This window comes from Sceloporus occidentalis, unplaced genomic scaffold (assembly GCF_023333645.1).
Source record: "Sceloporus occidentalis isolate IW3139 unplaced genomic scaffold, rSceOcc1.0.p SCAF_64, whole genome shotgun sequence".
In the NCBI taxonomy this organism is placed as follows: Eukaryota; Metazoa; Chordata; class Lepidosauria; order Squamata; family Phrynosomatidae; genus Sceloporus; species Sceloporus occidentalis.
This window is the reverse complement of record NW_028317044.1, coordinates 393,206-413,746: the sequence shown is the minus strand read 5'-3', so window position 1 is coordinate 413,746 and position 20,541 is coordinate 393,206. Positions and strand designations below refer to the sequence as shown.

At 45.7% G+C, this 20,541-nt stretch overlaps 2 protein-coding genes across 3 annotated transcripts; one reads left to right on the top strand and one right to left on the bottom strand.

Annotated features, from left to right (window-relative positions):
* Positions 1-172: 172 nt before the first annotated feature.
* Positions 173-6,684, bottom strand: RAD51D (RAD51 paralog D). Its single transcript, XM_089493232.1, has 11 exons — positions 6,644-6,684; positions 5,850-5,942; positions 5,491-5,552; positions 5,058-5,176; positions 3,680-3,761; positions 3,269-3,403; positions 3,014-3,109; positions 2,449-2,539; positions 2,070-2,140; positions 1,648-1,815; positions 173-586 (listed from the first exon to the last, which is right to left on the bottom strand). Exons 2-11 carry the CDS (start codon positions 5,926-5,928, stop codon positions 509-511), a joined length of 981 nt encoding a protein of 326 aa, XP_089349358.1. The 5' UTR covers positions 5,929-5,942; positions 6,644-6,684; the 3' UTR covers positions 173-508.
* A 1,628-nt stretch (positions 6,685-8,312) lies between these two features.
* On the top strand, positions 8,313-19,337 carry LOC149287027 (protein unc-45 homolog B-like). Of its 2 annotated transcripts, none has more exons than XM_089493231.1 (20): positions 8,313-8,732; positions 9,767-9,928; positions 10,233-10,269; positions 10,455-10,630; positions 10,757-10,846; positions 11,445-11,612; positions 11,738-11,906; positions 12,725-12,895; positions 13,429-13,600; positions 13,986-14,286; positions 14,609-14,703; positions 15,022-15,163; positions 15,476-15,616; positions 15,874-16,001; positions 16,253-16,319; positions 16,764-16,877; positions 17,185-17,300; positions 17,544-17,661; positions 18,099-18,254; positions 18,422-19,337. In XM_089493231.1, the coding sequence occupies exons 2-20, from the start codon at positions 9,767-9,769 to the stop codon at positions 18,686-18,688; spliced, it is 2,790 nt and encodes a 929-aa protein (XP_089349357.1). In that variant the 5' UTR covers positions 8,313-8,732; the 3' UTR covers positions 18,689-19,337. The 2 variants fall into 2 exon arrangements, with proteins under 2 accessions (XP_089349357.1, XP_089349356.1); XM_089493230.1 differs by having other exon boundaries at positions 8,313-8,744.
* Positions 19,338-20,541: the final 1,204 nt, after the last annotated feature.

Below are 20,541 nucleotides of genomic sequence, written 5' to 3'. Positions count from 1 at the left end.
TGCCTCTCTATGGTGTTTGGGCGGCGGCTAGAGAGACCGCGGCAAGGCGGAAGTAGCTGCAATGGGAGGCTCTGAGGGGGAAAAGAGCTCGCAACCAGAAGGTGGCGAGTTCGAATCTTGCCACTGGCTTTGTGGAGAAAAATATAAACAAATATAAACAAACATATTTCCCTTTATTACTTAAAGTAGTTCATTTTCACCTCATGAAAATAAGGCCTTACACAGAAATGGGTTTCTAATGTGGATAAAACCCATAAAAAATCAACCTATATAGGAATCACATAGGAATATATATATATATATATATATTTCCTTCCTATATATAGGAATGACACAGAAGTAAATAGGGAGTGTCTAAGTTTCTCGAGCATCCAATACTTTCCCCTTGATGACAAAATGGCCTCCGCTCCTCCGATGAACGTGGAAAATGAGGCCTGTTTTCCCTCCCCTCCCCCTCCCAGGCCTCCCTTTCTTTGGGATCTGTAGTTCGCAGATGGCCATGCCTTTGTTACGGTCCTTCGCCGGAGGTCCCTGGGCTTCCTCCTGTCCTCTCTGAGGCGCCCAGCGCCACACGGATCCCAACAGGCTGCGAAAGACAAGAAATCATAGAGTGGTTGGAAGAGACCCCCCCCAAAAATGGCCATAGGATCCAAATCCATTCTGCCATGCAGGAACTCCCAATCGAAGCGTCCCCCTTTTGGCGGATGGCCACCCGGCCTCTGCTTAGCGTGACTCCATCGCCTTCCAAGGGAGTCTATTCAACGGTTGAACGGGTTTCTCACCATCAAGAAGTTCCTCTTAATGTTGAGCTGGAATCTCTTTTCCTGTGGCTTCTGTCCATTGCTCCATTGTGTCCCATTCTCTGGAGCAGCAGGAAACAAGCTTGCTTCTTCCTCAATATGACTCCCCTTCAAATACTTGAAACAGGGCTATTCTGTCTCCTCTTAACCATCTCTTCTCCAGGCTAAACAGACCCAGATCCCTGACATAAGACTTCATGATTTCCAGGCCCTTCACCATTTTGGTGGAATCTCTTTTCCTGTTGTTTGTATCCATTGCTCCATTGTGTCCTATTCTCTGGAGCAGCAGGAAACAAGCTTGCTCCCTCCTCAATAGGACACCCTTCAAATACTTAAACAGGGCTCTCATATCACCTCTTAACCGTCTCTTCTCCAGGCTAAACACCCGCAGCTCCCTAAGCCTTTCCTCATAAGGTTTCCAGACCCTTCCCCATTTTGGTCTCCCTCCTTTGGACACATGGCTCCACCTTCTCAACCTCCTTTTTGAATTGCGGTTCCCTGGATGCATTATTCCAGGTGAGGCCTGACCAAAGCAGTGGCACTATGACTTCCCTCGATGTAGACGCTATACTTCTATTGACGCAGCCTAAAATAGCAATAGCAACGGCAAGTACGTCTCTATATCACTTATCAGTGCACTGGAGCACTCCCTACATTGCATTGGTTATGCGGTTGTAATGGCAAAAAGCTATGAGGAGCCAGCCATATTACTAAACCTGCGATATACCCCACTGACAAAGAACCATAGAGTTGGAAGGGACCCTAATGGCCACCAAGTGCAACCCCATTCTGCCATGCAGGAACGCAGGACCCAGCCACCAACCATTGCAAGGACCAGGCGACTGACCTGGCGAGGACTTTTGACCAACGAAGCCGTCCGACAGGCTCTTCCTTCCTTGGGAAGGTCCCTGTTGTCCTCCAACAGAATTCGGGTGCTGGGCACAAAGCTCCACGACCGTCCCAGCGCTGGCTTCAGGTGGCCGCTGTTGGGGTCCTTCGTGACATGGTTGGTCACCTGGAACGATACAGAACGGGTTGATTTTGGGTCGATGGCTGCCTTTCCTTTGGGTCAAAACCCCAAAACCCCAAGTCCAAAAAGCTGGCCAAACAACCTTGTTGTTGTTGTGTGCCTCCAAGTTGTTTCCAATTTATGGAAGGCAGCAAATGGCCCTTCGACACACATATACAGCTTAATATGGGACGGCAGCTCTTTTTCTTGCCGGTTTGAGGGGAAAGCGAATGGCGAAAGGGTGACCGCGGGGCACTCACCACAACGGCCATCCCAAAATCTCTGGCCAACGTTTTCAGCTCCAAAGCCAAATGCATCATGAGGGCCATGCCTAAGAGAAGAGGGCAAAGGAGAATGAGCGCTAGTATGTCAAGGAGAGGAATCCCTGCCATTAGCAAGGCTATAAACCCTCCAAGATTTCACAGGTGAACATGCAGCATCAGTGTGTGATAAAGACAATACAAGTTGTAATTGAGGAAGGAGACCTATAGGGTGGCAGCCTTTACTCATCCCCCAAACCTGGGACTCAAAGCAGCTTGCAAAATTAAAAAGAGATCCGCTGCAAAGCAGAAAATGGCTTTTTTTTAAGTACAGGTATATGAATTAATTATATTAATAAGGCAAATGCCCGCTCCTTACCGTCCGGTTGCCGGCTTCCCAAAAGAGGGTAAATGACCGCTGAAACTGAGTCAACAACCAGGACTTTTGCCGTCCCAGATCCACTCACAGCCTGAAGAGAAGAAGGAAGGAAAAATTAAGGTTAACTTTGTCAAATCCAGAGAGAGGATCCATTACCTATTCTTCCATCATGTTCCAAATCAAAGGTAGGCATCCTGCAAGTCGTCCAGATGGTGTTGGAGTGCGACTCCCAGCTGCCTTTTCCCATATAACCAATGGCCAGGGATGCTGGGAACTGTTGTCCCCTAAAATCCGTAGGGCCACACCATTCCTGGCCCTGTACTAAAGGATAGTAATTTGGGGCAGCGACGTCTGAGAATCAGACGAGATACACTAGGAAAGAGGCCATACTCCTGCAACTTCAGGTTATGATCTTGGTTCTGATCTCTAGTCATGATGCGACGTTGCCTTTCCGTATCCGAAAATACTTCGAATCCCATTTTGGGGGGGAAAGGCAGGATATAAACGCAGAAAATAAACAAAGCAAGACACATTGGGGAGAGCTATGGTCTTGCGGAGCGCTTACTTGCTGAGCCAGGCTGCTCCGAAAGTCCTGGAGGACATCCAGCATTTTGTAAGCCTCAAAGACACGGATAACCTGGACGCGCCGCAGAGCCTCCACCTTTCGGGGTCAGAGAGGAGAGAGAGAGGTTTTTCCAATGAGTCCTTCCTTATCAGGATACATCCGAAGTACGGCAGCCTCGGTTTTGTCATCCTGATCTGATCTTGTCTTTTTGGCTATACAAACTCTGGCCAAAACATAAGACAGGGATGGTGAAACCTGCGCTTCTTCATCATCCGTCTGGCATTGAAGCAGCTGCAGCAAGCGGCTGGCAGTGAAGCCTCCCATGGAGTCGATGTAGAGGACTTCTTGCTTGAGACAGAGAGCCGTATTTGCAGCGATGCGGAGGCACACCTAGACGCAGAGACAGAGGCAACACAAGTCCCGGCGCATGCTCATGGTTCCCAAAAGCAGGCACCATTTGACACCGGGTCCAATGCCATGTTTTACTCCAGGCATCTCTCCAAGGCGTTGAAACCATTTAGGAGTTTGAAGACGCTCCACAAGAGTGCCAATAATAATAATGTTTTGGGACCTCACAGCCGTTCACAAGGATGCGAGTCCTTTTGCTCAATGGCCAAGTTTTGGGTTTGTATGGTTTTAAAACCAAGTGGAACGGCAGGATATTACCTGAGTCTTGCCAGAAGCAGGTGCTCCCACCAGTTCAGTGATCTCCCCAGTATACAAGCCGGAGTCCAGGAGCTTGTCCAAGCTGGGAAATTACAAGGAATGAATGCGTTTTATGTTCAGACTCATGCACAAAATTACCTTCAGGCTAGGCGTATAAGGGGCATAGGAAACATAAATGAATTTGGGGTTTAGACTTGGGTCTCATCCCCAAAATATCTCATTGTGTGTGCGTGTGTGTTGTGTGCCTTCAAGTTGTTCCAAACTGATGGGGGTTTTCTTGGCAAGATTTGTTCAGAGGAGCTTTGCCTTTGCCTTCCTTTGAGGTTCAGGCTCTGCGACTGGCGCATATATATATATATATACTGCAGCTTTGATATTTGCAGATTTGGTTGTTCACGGATCTGATTACAGTGCACCCTTTTTTAATGCAGGGGATCCGTTCCGGACCCCCCCCCCACATAAAAAAAAAGCCGCGTATGCTCGAGCCCCATTGGAAGTAATAGGGCCCGTGTATGGTGCGGTGGCGCAAGCACACCACGGTCGCACGCTCCATTAAGCTAAATGGGATGCACAGCCCCTTGCGCCACGCAGGCTCCCTCACGGCTTTCAGTGTATGCTGAAAACCGCGTATAGTGCATCCATGTATGACGCGGGCGCACTGTAATATGTTTTCTCTAGGAATATCTAGGTCTTCCAGTGCAACTGTATGGTCAACTTTCACTAAAAGTTGCACCAAAAGACCTAGAGATTCCTAGAGAGGACACTCTACTAGACCTTTGTGGCTCCTCTAATACAGTCCTATGGTCAGTGTCTGTCGAACATTGACCACAGAGTTGCGCTGGAGGATCTAGAGATTCCTAGAGAGGTGTCCTCTCAGGTAAAAACATGTTTTTGTTATTTGTGGTTTTTCCATATTTCACGGGGGTCTTGTGCCCCTAAACCTAGCCAATATGGAGGGACAAGTGCGCATATATATATATATATATATATATATATTATACATAGGTATTCCAAACCCAAAAATCCAAAATTGCAAACACTTCTGGTGGCAACCATTTTGGCTAAAGGAGACTCAACCTGCAGATGCATGAATCAAATAATCAGCTGGAAGAATAAATGGGGCGCATTCCTCCTCCGCATCTCTATGGCAAAACCTCTATGGACTGTTTAGTTTGCAAGCTCCGATTCCCAGCCTCTTTAGGGCGAAATCTGGAAAATATCATCCCTCAGCACCTCTATGATCAAACCTTTACAGATTCCATTGCATTCTGCAGCCTCTCCGTGGCAAAACCCTTTCCGTATGTGACCTTTGAAACTGGAACGTGGCCACAGTTTGGACTGGAAGGACCAGTCGGAGCCGGTGCTTTGCGTCCCTTGCCTTTGGATCCCCGTCGGCAAGATGGCGACGGTCCTCTTGAGCTCTTCGTAGAGATCGGCACCGTTGACCGCGAAGGAGGAGAACTGCGCCAGCAGCACGCGCCGGACCGCGACCAAGGTCTGCAACGAAAGCAAGAAAAGACCAACCATCTTGAGAAAAGAAGACCTCTATCTGCCTTATTATTATTATTATTATTAGTTCTTTGCGCCAAGATTTCTGCTTCAGCTTCCAAATATCTGACCTTCTTGCAAGCGTTTGAAAGGGAACCACTGAGGTTCAATACTTAATGCATCAATCCTAGTGACCGACTAGGGATTCTTTGAAGGCTTTGGCTTGGAAATGGGATGGGAAGATGCCGAAGCGACTTGTGTTCCTTGGAAATGGTCAAACCGGAGTTGTCTGGCGAAGGATTGATGCTAAAACCCATCCTCACCTTGTAAGACAAGGAGCATTTCTGGGCCATGTCTTCCATATCCGCTGAGACGAGGTCCACCACTGCAGAAAGGTTTTGGAGAAGGGAAAGCAATGGGTCAGTTGGAACCCAACCTCCGGAAAAGTCCCAAATTCATTTGTCTGGGGGATTCTGGGCATTGCAGTCCCAAAGAGCAGCTTTTCCATGCTGACCTTCTTATGTAACTCTATGGAGAAGTCTATTCTTTGAGAGTCATGGATCAAAAGGAGAATGTGAGAAGGGGGTCAAGCTGGCAAAGCCCTCCAAACGTGGGTCAAGATTCCCTTAAGATCCAGGAAAGGTTTGGTCTTCATTCCCCAAAATGTCAGCCGCGTCTTTACCTGTCCTGACGCCTTGACCTTTCAGGACGTCCACCATTTCGGCCGTGAGACCCGGGCACAGACCGGTCCGGAGGATCATCGTCGGACAGACGCCTGGAAATGGAAAGAACGATAAATGCATCTGAAAAACTGAAAGTATACAGTCAATGGTGGCAAAGATGAATAAGTATATCATAATATATTTGTAAGGATTACAAGGTTATTTATGAGACGATGATCTGCACAGATACATCACTATAATAACCATCATAATAATAATACGAGGAAAAGGAATATTATAGAAGGAAACAATTAGGGTTAAGAAAGAAAGAGTGAGCTGATGAAAGTCCCTGCAGCTAGAAAGCTAAGCTTTCAGGGAGTCTAAAGCGCCGCAAGGTTAGGTTTCTGCCTGCGGGGATTTAAAACAAAATTCATATGGAGGAGAACTCCACCTTATTTATTTTAAGCCATACTTTTAAACATACAAATATGTGTAGATAAATGTCCAAAGTGACACTTTAAATGTGCTTAGCAGCCTTTGAATAAAAAGACACACTGGAGTCTCTCTGTTTCTGCAAAGGAGATGGTTTCTTTAAATCAATGCCATCTTTGGGGAAATGACCCCCCTTTTTTAACATTAGGTGCATTTCACATCAGCTGCATCACTTGTTGCAAAATTAATTGTCATAATTAGGAGGAGAAAACCATGCCACCATTAAAACCCCCAAACTCTGCAACTGTGGGAGCATCTTAGAAAAGCAAAAGCCCAGAAAGACTATTTTTGCAACAGCAAATCCCCCCAATTTTTGGCTTACCTTTTGCATGCAGAATAATAATGCAAAGCCTGCAACTTTCTCTCTCCTTCCTTATTCCTAGAGCGGCCAGAGTCCCTAGTCTCCTCTAACGCTGTCCTTTGCCGCCGCCTTCTGGCCAGTTTAGGAATCGACCGAGTGTCATGACTTTAATTAAACGTTAGAGCCAGGTGCATCTGCTCTGCAGGAATAAGGCAGTTTGGCACCAGTTTAAGTGCTGCAGCTCCATCCTAGGAATATAATAGTAATATAGTAGTATAGTAATAGTAACAGTAATAAAATAATAATAATAGTTTGCAATCTATTAACTCAGCAGGAGAGGAGAGGAGAGGAGAGGAAAAGGCTGGACGTTACAATTCCCAGTCAGCCAAGGAAAAAGCAAACTGCTGCAGAATCGAAGCAGCTTCCCATAATGCCGTGACTCTGTCCTATGGAATCCTGGGATTTGTAGTTTGGTCAGACACTGTTGCTCTCTACAGTATCCTCTTTAGTAACTTTTTGCCAACTTGACCCTTTCTTATCATTTTAAGTTACGTTTCGAACCGTAACCTGTTTAATTGTATTTTAAGCGGCGCTGAGATGGTGGGAGATGGGAATGTATGCTTTAATCGTGTGTTACACAGAGGGGGGGATAATTTTAATAAATGATTTATTACATTAATTTAATAAATAATAATTTTAAAATTATTATTATTATTATTTTAATAATAGTAGTAGTAATAATACATTTATTATTATTATTATATTAATAATAAGTTATTATTAAAATAATAATTTAATAAATTATTATTAGTAAAATAATAATTTATTAAATCTGTTATTATCAAAATAATAATTTAATAAATTTATTATTATTTTATAATAATTTATTATTATTAATATAATGATGATTTATTAAATTCATTATTATTATCATTAAAATAATAATAATAAATTTATTGTTATTATTAAAATAATATTCATTTATTAAATTTATTATGACTAAAATTATTATTTTAATAATAATAACAACAATAAAATTTTGTTGTTGTTATTATTTTAATAACAATAAGTTTATTATTATTATTATTATTATTATTATTGACCACATATTATTTGCCTTCCATATTATATGACCCACCATTTAAAACATTTTAAAAAACAGGTTGAGACTGGCTAAAACGTATATATATATATATATATATATATATATACACACACACACACACACACACACACACACACATTATTACATTGAAATATAACCATCTTGAACGATATTATTATTATTATTATTATTATTATTATTATTGACCGCAATCTGATATTGCTTTGGGCGGCAATAAAGTTTCCATCTTGGAACTCATGCAAAAATAATCATTTTAAAGATTTAAACTAGATTCCGATGATCCCCGCTTTCCCTTTTTTCTCCTTTGTTCCCAAACAGAGAGAGAGACAACCAACTCTCCCAAAGACGCCAGGGATTATTGATTATTAATTGCTTGCCAATACAGATCTGGAAGAACCCAAAAATGCAAACAGCGTCCTTTCTGGATGCAATCTGGACCTGCGGAAGATCCTGGAATTTACTAGAGCCTTCTGGTAAGTGGCAGCTGTTGCAAGGCTTCTGGATCGAAAGCAGCTGTCCCTCGGTTTCAAGTGTCTCCTGCTCCTCTAAATAGATATGATTTCATTTTAGAGAGAAGGGAGAGTCTGCACCTTTCGGACCGAAGCAGCTCTTTGCAAATTGATTTGTTTATTTTTTGCAATTAAAAGTAAATAAAACAAAGAAGCCCTTCCTTCGCGACACAAATAACTCCGCGCATTCTTTAGCGATGCTCTTTGCGCCTAATTTTAAACCAGGCGCCTCTCTCTGGGAAGTTCGGTTTCCATCCTTATCTTATCTAAGCTCTTGAGGGATATATATATATATATATATATATATATATATATATATATCTCCAGTCCAAGTGGACATTTGGGTTTCGGCCATCTTTGCGACAAGGGACAGAAGAAAGCTGCCTCATTGATTGGCTTTCAATATTTTTGCCTTCTGCAGATCCATCCAAAGGAGAATCGATTATTGGAGAATAGCTTCTGAAACTTTGAAAAGGTGTGTTAAAAGGTATGTTTACATAAATACAATTTGTTGTTGGAAGGCTGTCTCCGAATATCAACAAAGGATCAACGAAGGACTGAGGCCAGACAACGAATGCAAGGCTTTATATAGCATTTCTTTTATTTAGAATAGGTTGAAGAAGATAATAGGACGCAATAGAAGAGTTTATAATTGTGTGTGTGTGTATAATATTTAAATACTTAAATAAATATGTATATAATATGTATAAATATTAAATATAGCTCCATCTTGACCAATACAGTCGTCGTTTCTCGTGGGTTAATCTTCTCTATAAACACTTCCGTATGTTTAAATTCTAATATAATATAATACAATGTAATATGGCCTCATTTAAAATGCTTAAAAAGACAGGTTGAGCCTGGCTAAAATGACTTGCAGGTGAGGATTAAAACCCCAGAGATGGTTGTGAACAGCCAGATTAGGATTATATTATACTATACTGTATTATATTATATTAGGAGGACATTCCGTAACTGGGAGCCCAATGCAAAGAAGGCTTCCCTCTTATCTGCTCTTATCAGGAATGAGCAAAATGCTGGCGACGGATGATGCCAGGGACCCTGGAAGGCTGCCTAAATATAGTCCCTACTATAATAAGGCACATTAATCTTTTCGTATGTGTTAATACCTCAACTAATGACAGTGGAATATTAAATCGCCATAAATGAAATGGCTAATGAAAAGCGCACTATAATCCAAATCTTCTGCAAACTAAACATGGCAGCAGCTAAATGCAGAAGAGCTTGAAGAGCGCATTCAGTTCTATGGGGCCTTCGTCATCGGATAGGATTACAAGACGGTTTACTAATCAATCAGAGGCAATGATTTTATTGCATGTACTTTGGGACGCTTTGCTATTCTCTCCCTGTTGTTTTGGATTTGGATTTTGGATTTGGTTTGGAACGAACCGTGAAGAGCGGTTAGCTTTGCAAAAGACCCCTTTCCTGGCAGGGATGCAAATTGCTATCCCTAACTTTATGGTTCATTGGGTTTTTTTCTTTTGCCAGATGGAAGATCCTGCGCAGCTCAAGGAAGAAGGGAATAAGTATTTCGCGTCCGGCGAGTATGAAAACGCCATCCAAAGCTACTCCAAAGCCTTGAAGCTGACCAAGGATAAGCCCCTCCAGGCCGTTCTGTACCGAAATCGGGCGGCCTGCTTCCTTAAAAAGGCAAGAGTCATTTATTTTGGGGGGAGTCATTCGATCCTATTTCTCCTCAATGTGTCCGAAAAGGAACCTCTAGTCGGTCGGAAAAGTAACTTGGCGCATTATGCATTGCTGTGCATGTATGGGAGTGGTGCGGAAATGCAATGCATATTTTCTGCATGCAATGCTAGGCAGGAGCAGAAGGTTCAGCCTGGTCTTGGTCAAGCTGGCTGGGGATCCTGGGAGTTGTAGTCCAAGAAAGTAACTTCCCTGAGGTCTTGTCAGTGTGGTCTGGGTCCTAATTTGTACCCATTTTTTGCCTTGGCAGGAGAGCTATGCCCAGGTGGCATCGGACGCATCAAGAGGTGGGTCGGCCATTTTTACTCTAATGCTTTGGCTTAAGGGGCTCTTAAGCGATCAGGACAATATTACTCCAACATTAACCCTGGGACTCTGAGTAGTTTTAGTACGGCAACCTATTTTTCCTTTCTGTTTGTTCCATGCATCTCCAAATGTGTGCCTTTCCCTTTGCTGTTGCTCCCTCTCCTAGCGATCGACATCGATCCCTCGGACATCAAGGCCTTGTTCCGCCGGAGCCAAGCCTTGGAGAAGCTGGGAAAGCTGGACCAGGCGTTCAAAGACATCCAGAGATGTGCCACCATTGAGCCCCGGAATAAGAACTTCCAAGAGACGCTCCGGCGGCTAGGAGCCAACATCCAGGAGAAGGTAGAGGTTCACTTGGCTTGAGTGGTTTAGACTCCTAGGAGTCATGATGGAAAGTCATGCTCAATAATCTGCACATGGCTATGCTTTAAGCAACCGCCTAACCCCTGTGTCTGTCTATGGCCGCAGCTGCGGGTCCAGTTCTCCACCGACGCCAGGGTCCAGAAGATGTTTGAAATCCTGCTGGACGAAAACAGCGAGAAGGAGAAGCGGGAGAAGGTGAGACGCCCTTCGGACGAAAGGTTGCGCATGGAAGCAAGAACGGAGCTAGGGAAGGACATGCTCCCGACTCTGCTTTCCTTCCTTAAGCTGTAAACCAGGGATTCCCAAACTCTGGCCTTCCTTATGTTTTGGACTCCGGCTCCCAGAATCTCTGACCATTTGCCAAGACTTGGAGCTGAGGTCCAAAACTCCGACTCCAGACTTTCAGAATCACTGCTGCAGACCAAGGTTTTGCAAGCTGTCTTTTTGGACTGCAATTCCAACAACTCCGCATAGCCACTGGATTCTGGGAGCTGGAGTCCAAAACAAAAAAGCTATGGGGATTCTGGGTGTAGCAGTCCAAACAGCATCAGAGGAGGGTTTCCAATGCCGTTGCACATTGAGTCGAAGGGAGCCTTCTTCATCCAAGACCACTCAATGGTCTTGGATGAGCAGGGATTTGAACCCTGATCTCCTGGTCCAGCACTCATCCCACTGCGCCATATGGGCTCTCACTTTAAAACAATGCAGTTCGTACTATGACTATGGGCCCCCAAAGCTGTTTTGGGTTTCCTCCCACTCCTTTGGCTCTCTCTCTCTCTCTCTTTAAAACCAGGCGGCCAACAACCTCATAGTCCTCGGCCGGGAGGAAGCCGGAGCCGAGAGGATCTTCCAGAACAACGGACTCAATCTGCTCTTGAAGCTGATCGAAACCAAAAGCCCGGAGCTGATCCTCGCTGCCGTCCGGACGCTTTCGGGGATGTGCGCCGGACACAAGGCCAGGGTAAGAGCCTACGCTCCGGCTCTCCCAGAGCATATGAATATTTTAAGAGATCCTGATCCTAATCCCAATATTTGGTCTAAGAATGAGCTAAGATTAATAGGTGACCAGGCCTCTTCCTTGTCTAGGCCACAGCAATCCTCCACGGCCTGGGAATCGACAAGATCTGCCTCTGGATGTCCATCGACCACGAAGAGATCTCCCTGGCGGTCACCAACCTCTTGCAGGCCATCATTGAGTCTCTGACCGGGGAAGGGAAGAAGGATGGACACGGGAAGGAGGATGCGCTGGTGCTAGGTAATGTCTCGTGGGGATCGCAGCCAGGGACTTGGGAAACAAGTGACCTTAGGAAAGCCTGCCTTGGAGATATATCATGGGAGCTATGGCTCCATGAGAGGGTTCAGTCTGACATGTCAAGGAGCTGAACCCTATCCTGAAAACTGTTTTGTTAGGTGCATTATAGTTTGGACTGAGAGCCTTACCACATTCTAAACAAACCCGGCAAGCACATGGAGAGAGATGCATTTCTTTTTCACGTTGGAATAATAGAAATAGGGCTGGAAGAGACTGCCAGAGGTCATCCAGTCCCCTTTTGCCATGTAGAAGACCCAGCCCAAGCCCTCACAGTCCCTGGCCATCCAACCTCTCTTTAAAAACCTCCCAAAGAAGGAGACTCTGCCAAACTCCAAGGCAGCATATTATTCCACCGTCGAACAGCTCTGACCATCTGGACCTCCTTCCTAATGTTTAGGTGAAATCCAAAAGTCCTGTAGTTTGAGTCCAAAAGCGTGAGAGTGGATGGCAGAAGCATCACTTTTGCCAAATGGATTTTTCCGGCTTGGCAAAAGGGACACTTTAATGACCCTTTTACAACCTTCTCCCATGCTTTTTCCAACCAGAAGAGAACAAAAGTGCTTCCACATTGTGTGAAGAGAGGCAAAGGGAAGACATGTCTCTCCATTTGCCTACTGGGTATGTTTGCAATGCGACAAGGCAATGAAACACAGAGTGGATTAAACACCCCAATGAACATGGGAGCCATAACACACTGCTGCTGTTTTATGTGTTTGGTGTCCTTTGACTTTGTTTTGGGGTTCCTCTCGCCTTTTCTGCAGATACGAAGAAGGACCTGAAGGCCATCACAGTCCACCTGCTGGACATGCTCCCCAGCAAAAAGGTCTCCGGCCAAGGCCGCGACCGGGCTCTCAATCTGCTCAACAAGAACATCCCCAGGCAGGACCTGAGAAGCCAAGACAACAGCCGGAGCATCTTTGTCATTGACCAAGGTGAGCATTGGTTCTCCCATGTTAGCAAAGTGGTAGAGCCATGCAAGCATTCCTAGGTGCTGTCTACATGTTTTGTTATGCAACACAACTATGCGCATAATCTCACTCGCGCATTCCCAATCTGCCGTTCACACTGTTCCTATTTATGTGCATCTCTGCATGTTTTGTTGCTCACACATGTCACTGCTGCAAGTCGAGACGGAGTCGATGATGCAGATGTGTCTGAAACATGTTCGAGACATGCAGTTTTGTCCCAGTTTACCCCAGGTTGCATGGGTTATTCACATGGCTGACAATGCAAACCTTTTAGAAGAACATCTGGAGGAATCGTTGTGCTAGAAATCACAAACTCCCGAACTCAAGATGATACTGGCTTGATCTCCGTTTCTCTCTTTCTAATAATAAGGTTTTACAGCTGGGATCAGAAGCTAGAGATGAGTGTTTACAAGCCCTGGGAGGCACATGGTTCTGTTTGTCGCACCAGTGTTTCTCCTCGCTTGACCTCCATCTTATTCAGCATCTTTTCAACGCAGGTCTGAAGAAGATCCTGAAGGTTGCTGGCCAGGTGCCTGACTTGCCCAACTGCCTCCCTTTGACTGAGAACACCCAGCTGACGGCGTCGGTCCTCCTGAACAAACTCTATGACGACTTGCGCTGCGACCCAGAGAGAGATAATTTCAGGCTGCTCTGTGAGGAATACATCCAGTGAGTCCGGCTTTGGTCCTTTTGGGGGTCTCTGGTCCTTGTGCCAACATCACCTGCTCTGTATATCATATATCTCATGCACACACACAGAGTGAGCCCTTGGTATCCACTGGGGATGTTTCCAGGAACCTCTGTGGATACCAAAATCCATGGATGCTCAGGTCTCATTAAATACAACGGCATAGTAAAATGCTGTGCCTTACCTAAAGTGGCAAAATCAAGGCTTGCCTATTGGAATTTATATACATATTGAAATATTTTCAAGCCGTGGATAGTTGAATCTGTGGAGTCATAGTCTCTCCAGAAACTATGAAAGCATTAGTGTTTGCTTGACCGGCGGTTGCCATGTCTCTCCTTCCCTCCTTGTGCTTCTCCTCTCTTCCAGGAGCAAGATCAACCCGCAGGACATGGACAAGACCCTCCACGCCATCCAGACGGTCTCCGGGGTCCTCCAAGGGCCCTTCGACTTGGGCAACAAGCTCCTGGGCATGAAGGGGGTGATGGAGATGATGGTGGCCCTCTGCGGCTCGGAGCGGGAGATCGACCAGTTGGTGGCCGTGGAGGCCCTGATCCACGCCTCCACCAAGCTCAGCCGGGCCACCTTCATCATCACCAACGGCATCTCCCTCCTGAAGGAGATCTACAAGAAGACCCAGAATGAAAAGATCAAGATCAGGGCCTTGGTGGTGAGTAGGCTGGGTCCGCCCCGGGTTTCAGTCTGAACTTTAAAGGAGGCATCCAAGGTACTGCTCCTATGGCCTTTAGCATTTGGAGGAAGCCACCAGCTGCTGTGGCTTGTGCTACGTTTTGATGCTAAAGGAGCTTGGAAAAGTTACTTTTCTGAACTAACGATCAAATGCTACCATGTATTTCCAATAGGGAAAAAGTGCAAGGATTTAAGGGTTGGCGGGAGGAGGCTGGAAGTTGACTTCGAGGGAGGATTTAGGGAATGGATGCTCCTTTCCTCTGGTACTAAGAGGACCCTCATCCTCTCCATTCTGCCTCCAGGGTCTTTGCAAGCTGGGATCTGCCGGAGGTACAGATTATGGCCTCAGACAGTTTGCAGAAGGATCGACGGAGAAGTTGGCAAGACAGTGCCGGAAGTGAGTGGACGGCCGCTCTTGGGAACCTGGGTTGGGGAGAAGGGTCAAGGGGCAGTGTTTGCACCAGGGGTCAGTCTGGAGGGGGTCTCTTCTTTGGGTCAATGACTGGGCCCCCATGGAAGGGTCAGAAGTGATTGGAAGGCATCATTTTGAATGGAAAACAACCTGTTTTCTGTGTTTTGTGTTGGAGAAAAATGCCAAAATGGTTCCACTTAGAGAGGAATTGATAGATACGTAAGACATACGTAGGACAGATACGTAAGACATACATAGGACATTCATGGGACAGATATGTAAGGCATTCTCTCCCTTGTGTAGGTGGTTGTGTAACCCGGCCATCGACACTCGGACTCGGAAGTGGGCCATAGAAGGACTGGCTTACCTGACGCTGGATGCCGACGTGAAGGACGACTTTGTGGAAGACGAGCCCGCCATGCAAGCCATGTTTGAACTAGCCAAGGCAAGGAGACACATCTATTCCTATCACTGTTACTATGCCAGTGTCACGGTTTGTACTGTGAAACTTTATGCATCATTCGCTACACAGCAGAAGTGCTACTGCACCATCCTAGTCAATTGCGGAGATGCGTGTCAGGGCACCAGAAAGAGTAACCCAAGATGCACATCAGGCGCTACCAAAAGCACATGCACACTCCCTAGCTGGGATTGAGACTTTAAATACCCCGGAAAGTGAAATCCAAAATGGCAACATGTCCATGCCTTTAAACATTGCGACGGCACAGTGTCAAAGAATATGGTTTTTGCACCACAGACAAGCGACAAGACCATCCTCTACTCGGTGGCCACCGTCCTGGTGAACTGCACCAACAGCTACGACGTCAAGGAACTGGTCCCCGAACTGGTCCAACTGGCCAAGTTTTCCAAGCAGCATGTCCCCGAGGAGCATCCGAAGGTAAGGTGGCTTGGCTGTCCTTTGTGTGGCGAGGGCACGGTTTGCCTCAATGTTGTGGGTGCCTAGGAGCCAGTGTCCTGCCCCACGAATGGAAAACAGAAAACCCCATCATGGCCTTTTAAATCAATTGCAAGCTCCCTTGACACCAATGTTTCCAAGTTCCTTTTGCACCACCAAATTCTCTAAATAATGAGGGAAAGTGTCAACGTATTGGGGAAAAAGCAAGGCTAAATCCTTTCCCGTTTCCACCGTTCCAGGACAAGAAGGACTTTGTCATCAAGCGGGTGAAGCGTTTGGTCAAAGCCGGCGTCACCTCGGCCTTGGTTTGTATGGTGAAGGCTGACAGCGCCATCTTGACGGATCAGACCAAAGAGCTCCTGGCCAGGTAAACATGCTTGACTCATGCGCATCATGTGTGCAGCTGTAACACCAGAGCTGCGGCCGCTGGACGTTCCCTGGTCAGCAGTGGACTTCTTAAATGTTTCAACCCATGCCTCAATGGAGATGCCCGAAGTCTTGACATAGACACTTTGGACTATTAAATCTTAATAAATTTACATTTGGACTGGAACCCAAATAATAACAATCCTAAGCATTTCTCCCAAACCAAGCTGATGTTCCTCTTCCTTTTGGCAGAGTCTTCCTTGCTCTTTGTGAGGACGCCAAAGACCGCGGCATCATTGTGGCACAAGGTGGTGGGAAGGTAAGCAACCCTTGCAGATTCTCAGTCTGAAATGGCGTTCAAGGAGAAATGACTAGGATTGTTATTCTTATTTAAATATGCGCATGATGAGAGCAGCCCCTGTGCATTCTGTTATGCACGCCACATGCGTTTTTGTGGCTTTAGAAGCTGAAATTGTCCATGGGGAAAGAATACTTAACACAAGAACAAGGGGTTGGCTGTTAGTGGTCCTTCTCCAGACGTTGGGTTGCAGTCCCTGTCATCCCCAGTCCTTGGCTCTGCTGGCTAATGGGGCTTACAGTCCAATAATGTCTGGACATCCCCACTTTGGCCACCCTTGACCGGACTAAAGTTTGCTTCTCCCCTTGCTTGCTGTCCTTGGGTTTGGAATGGTGACATTTTACGATCTACCGTATTACGTGTTTTATCATTTTTATTGTAACCCACCTCAATCCACCTCTTTAGGCGCTGATCCCTCTGGCCTTAGAAGGCACCGATGTTGGAAAGATCAAAGCATCGCATGCGCTGGCCAAGATCGCCGCCATCTCCAATCCGGACATCGCCTTCCCTGGCGAGAGGGTGAGTCGAGACGGGTGCGCTTTGGAGCAAAATTAGGATGTGGCCTCATCCCATAGGTCTCTTACTAGACCAAGCTCTCTCTCACTGGGATGCACTCCCAATGCTTTATGCACCTGAACATTATAGCCCTGGATGGAGGAACATAGAACAAACCTCTATGCTTTGCATGCCTGCTGGAAGTGTCCCCCAGGAGCCACCACCTGTCCTTAGCCCATGCGCTCACACACAAGATGGCCCCCAGGACCAAACGTGTATCCCTCCCTCTAGCCCAGCAGTGATGTTGCCATGTCTGACCCTCTCGCCACAGGTATATGAAGTTGTGCGGCCGCTGGTCAGTCTGCTGAACACTGAGAGGGATGGCCTCCAGAACTACGAGGCTTTGCTGGGACTCACTAACTTTTCTGGAAGGAGTGACAAACTCAGGTGCGTGATGGCAGCCATTGGGGCAGCCATTTTGTCCTGGCAAGTGCGTTAGTGGCCGCCATTTTGTTTGGGAAGTGCGTTAATGGCTGCCATTTTGTTTGGGCAAGTACATTAACGTCCACCGTTTTGTTTAGTTCAAGTGCATTAATGGCCACCATTTTGTTTGGCAAGTGCGTTGACGGCCACCAATGTTGACTCTCCTCATTGAGTTACAGTTATGTTCCACCATCTTAACCTTTGCAGGGCTAAGATCATCAAGGAGAAAGCCTTGCCGGACATTGAGAACTACATGTTTGAGAACCACGACCAGCTCCGACAGGCGGCCACGGAGTGCATGTGCAACTTGGTGGTCCACAAAGAGGTATGGCGTCCCGTCTCATGACGAAGCTGATGTCAGGAAGCTATGTAAACCCACTGGATCAACGGGATTTACCTCCATTCAGTAGCATTGTACATTCAATGCACCTGCTGTAGTTGAAACTGATCAATAGGGTCCTTGCTACCCATAGTAGCTAATGGATCCCAGGGTCAGTGGGGCGGTGAATCCAGGTTTTCTCTCAGGCTCTGGTCTGGTTCTTTGAGCGCCATTCCTCACTTGAGAGCCAAGATGGAAAACCTGGAGTGGCTTCACAGCCCCACTGACATGGAAACCACCAGCCATGGGTTAAATGGTGTGTCAGCGCATATGTAAATCCCACAGTAGATCTACTCAATAGGTCTATCAAAGGTAACAAAGGATTGATGGACAGTGTTGGGTACCAGTTTAATTCATTCTCTGTGTTCCTTGCCCGGCTGTAGGTCCAAGAGCGATTCCTGGCCGAAGGGAATGACCGGCTCAAGCTGATGGTCTTGCTGTGCGGAGAAGACGACCCCAAGGTCCAATGTGCGGCGGCCGGAGCCCTGGCCATGCTCACGGCCGCCCACAAGAAGCTCTGCCATAAGCTCACCGAAGTGGTAAGGCCTCTCACCAGTGACTGGAAACGGTCAAGGGGGAAATACACAGCCCAGCATCCCCTGGCCATCATGGATGACCATTGGGTGGAGGATTATGGGGCTCACCACCCCCCAAAAACCATGCCTCTCCAGCCCTACTTTCACATCACGACTGATTTCTTTTGCAGACGACTCAGTGGCTGGAGATCCTGCAGCGGCTTCTCCTCCACGACAAGATGGACGTCCAGCACCGTGGACTGGTCATCGCCTACAACCTGATCCACGCCGACCAGGAGCTGGCCAAGAAGCTGGTGGAGAGCGAGACGCTGGAGATCTTGACCGTCGTCGGCAAACAGGAGGATGACCCCAAGAGGCAGCATGTCCTGAACGTGGCCAGAGAGTGCCTGGTCAAGTGCCTGGACTACGGGCTCATCAAACCCGCCTCTCAGCCCTAAGGAAACCGCGCACACACCGAAAACGGCAAGGGCACTGGTGCATTGGAAAGCAATGGGAGATCATGCGCAGGACTCGCAGAAGCCGTGTTCCTAAAGCCTCGGAGATGAAAGTGGTGTCAAGCTGGATTATTTCGGGAATAAGGGAATATTGGGATTTCATGTCAGAGAGCTAACTGAACATTAAACCGGGATAATCATCATCATCATAATAATTACTATTATTATTATTGAAATATAGTTTTTCCCCTCCTGAGAAGTAGTTGTGTTTGTTTTCCAGGAGCTGGGTTCGAGAATCGTCTCCTCGCTGACGCCTTTTGGCCGGTCGGCAACGCAAAGGGTTGTTTTTATACGCAAGCGGTGGTTGCGCGGTTGTCGTTTGATGGTGTTTCATAATAAAATAAGATGCTCTTTCGGATGACGTCTCATTTAACGAATGGTTTTAATTAGAGCCAGTGCAGCTTCTTTGGCGGTTTGAGTTTTGGATTATGGCTCCGGAGACCAGGGTTCGAATCCCGACTCAGCCGTGATGGGACCCACTTTTCACTTATATATTACATTTATTATCAAACCAGAAGTCACAGTTCGCATGTAAAACAACACAATTTTGCACATCTGCTGTCATTGCAGATAAAGCACAATAAACCGAGGATGGAAGATCTTGTCGATTAATTAATATGTGTTATTTTATTTACGTGTCATTTTATTTTGACTATAATAAAGTGATGGATTGACTAATAATAATAATAATAATAATAATAATAATAATAAATTTTATTTATATCCCGCCTCTCCGGTCGGATCGAGGCGGCTTCCGATAAAATTAAAATACAATACAAAATGCAATAAAATGCTGAATAAACCCTCCTTCCAACAAACACTTAAAATTCCCAGTTAATAAATAATAATAATAATAAATATCTATTGATAAAATATCAATAAGACGATGGGAGTCCTGGGATATTATACTTAGTCACACTTAGGGCAATTATATTTATATTATATTATAATTATAATATAATTATACTTATAATAATATCTATATAATATAATTATACTTAATATATTATCCTGTATTGTTATGTACTGTTTATATGTACTATGCTACTATTTCTTAGATTGTATGCCATGGGCAGGTTTACTCCTATTTAGTTTATTGTTTGTATGTACAGTGCTGTGCAAATCTACAGATATATATATATATAATTATAAATTATATAAATATATAATTATATTATATATATATATATATATATATATATATATATATATATATAATTATAATAATACTTGGCCAGCCTCAGGGCAAGGCAATGGCAAACCTCCTCTGGACAAACCTTGCCAATGAAACCCTATGATAGGTATGCCTTAAATTGACTTGAAATGACTTGGAGGCAGACAGGAACAATTGCTTGAGGCGCTGCTAATGACAATAGTAATAATAATGATAATAATAATAATAATGGGGAGGGTATGCTAATAAGTATATTTCCTCCCTGGAAGGGTTTCATCCAAGGCGATGCTGGCGGCTTCCGTTCCGGTGGGGCAACGGATCCGCTCCAGGTTTTAGCCCTCTAAGGAAAAAGCCATAAACCTTGGCAACAACAACAACAAAAGCACCGCTGAGTTAAAGGCGACCGTTTAGGTTTACGGTTCCACACTTTAAAAAGGTACAAGAATAAATTAATTAAAAGCACAACAACAACAACAACAACAACTGCTATCATCTCCAGCACTCATTGCCCAGGGCTTCGCACAGGAGCCTGAAGTAGTATGGGCATTCAGGGAGTCCCTCTTTTCCACTTTACCTCTTTGGCCTCAGCGGTGACACGTGATCAGGATTGCCGAGCTGCGAT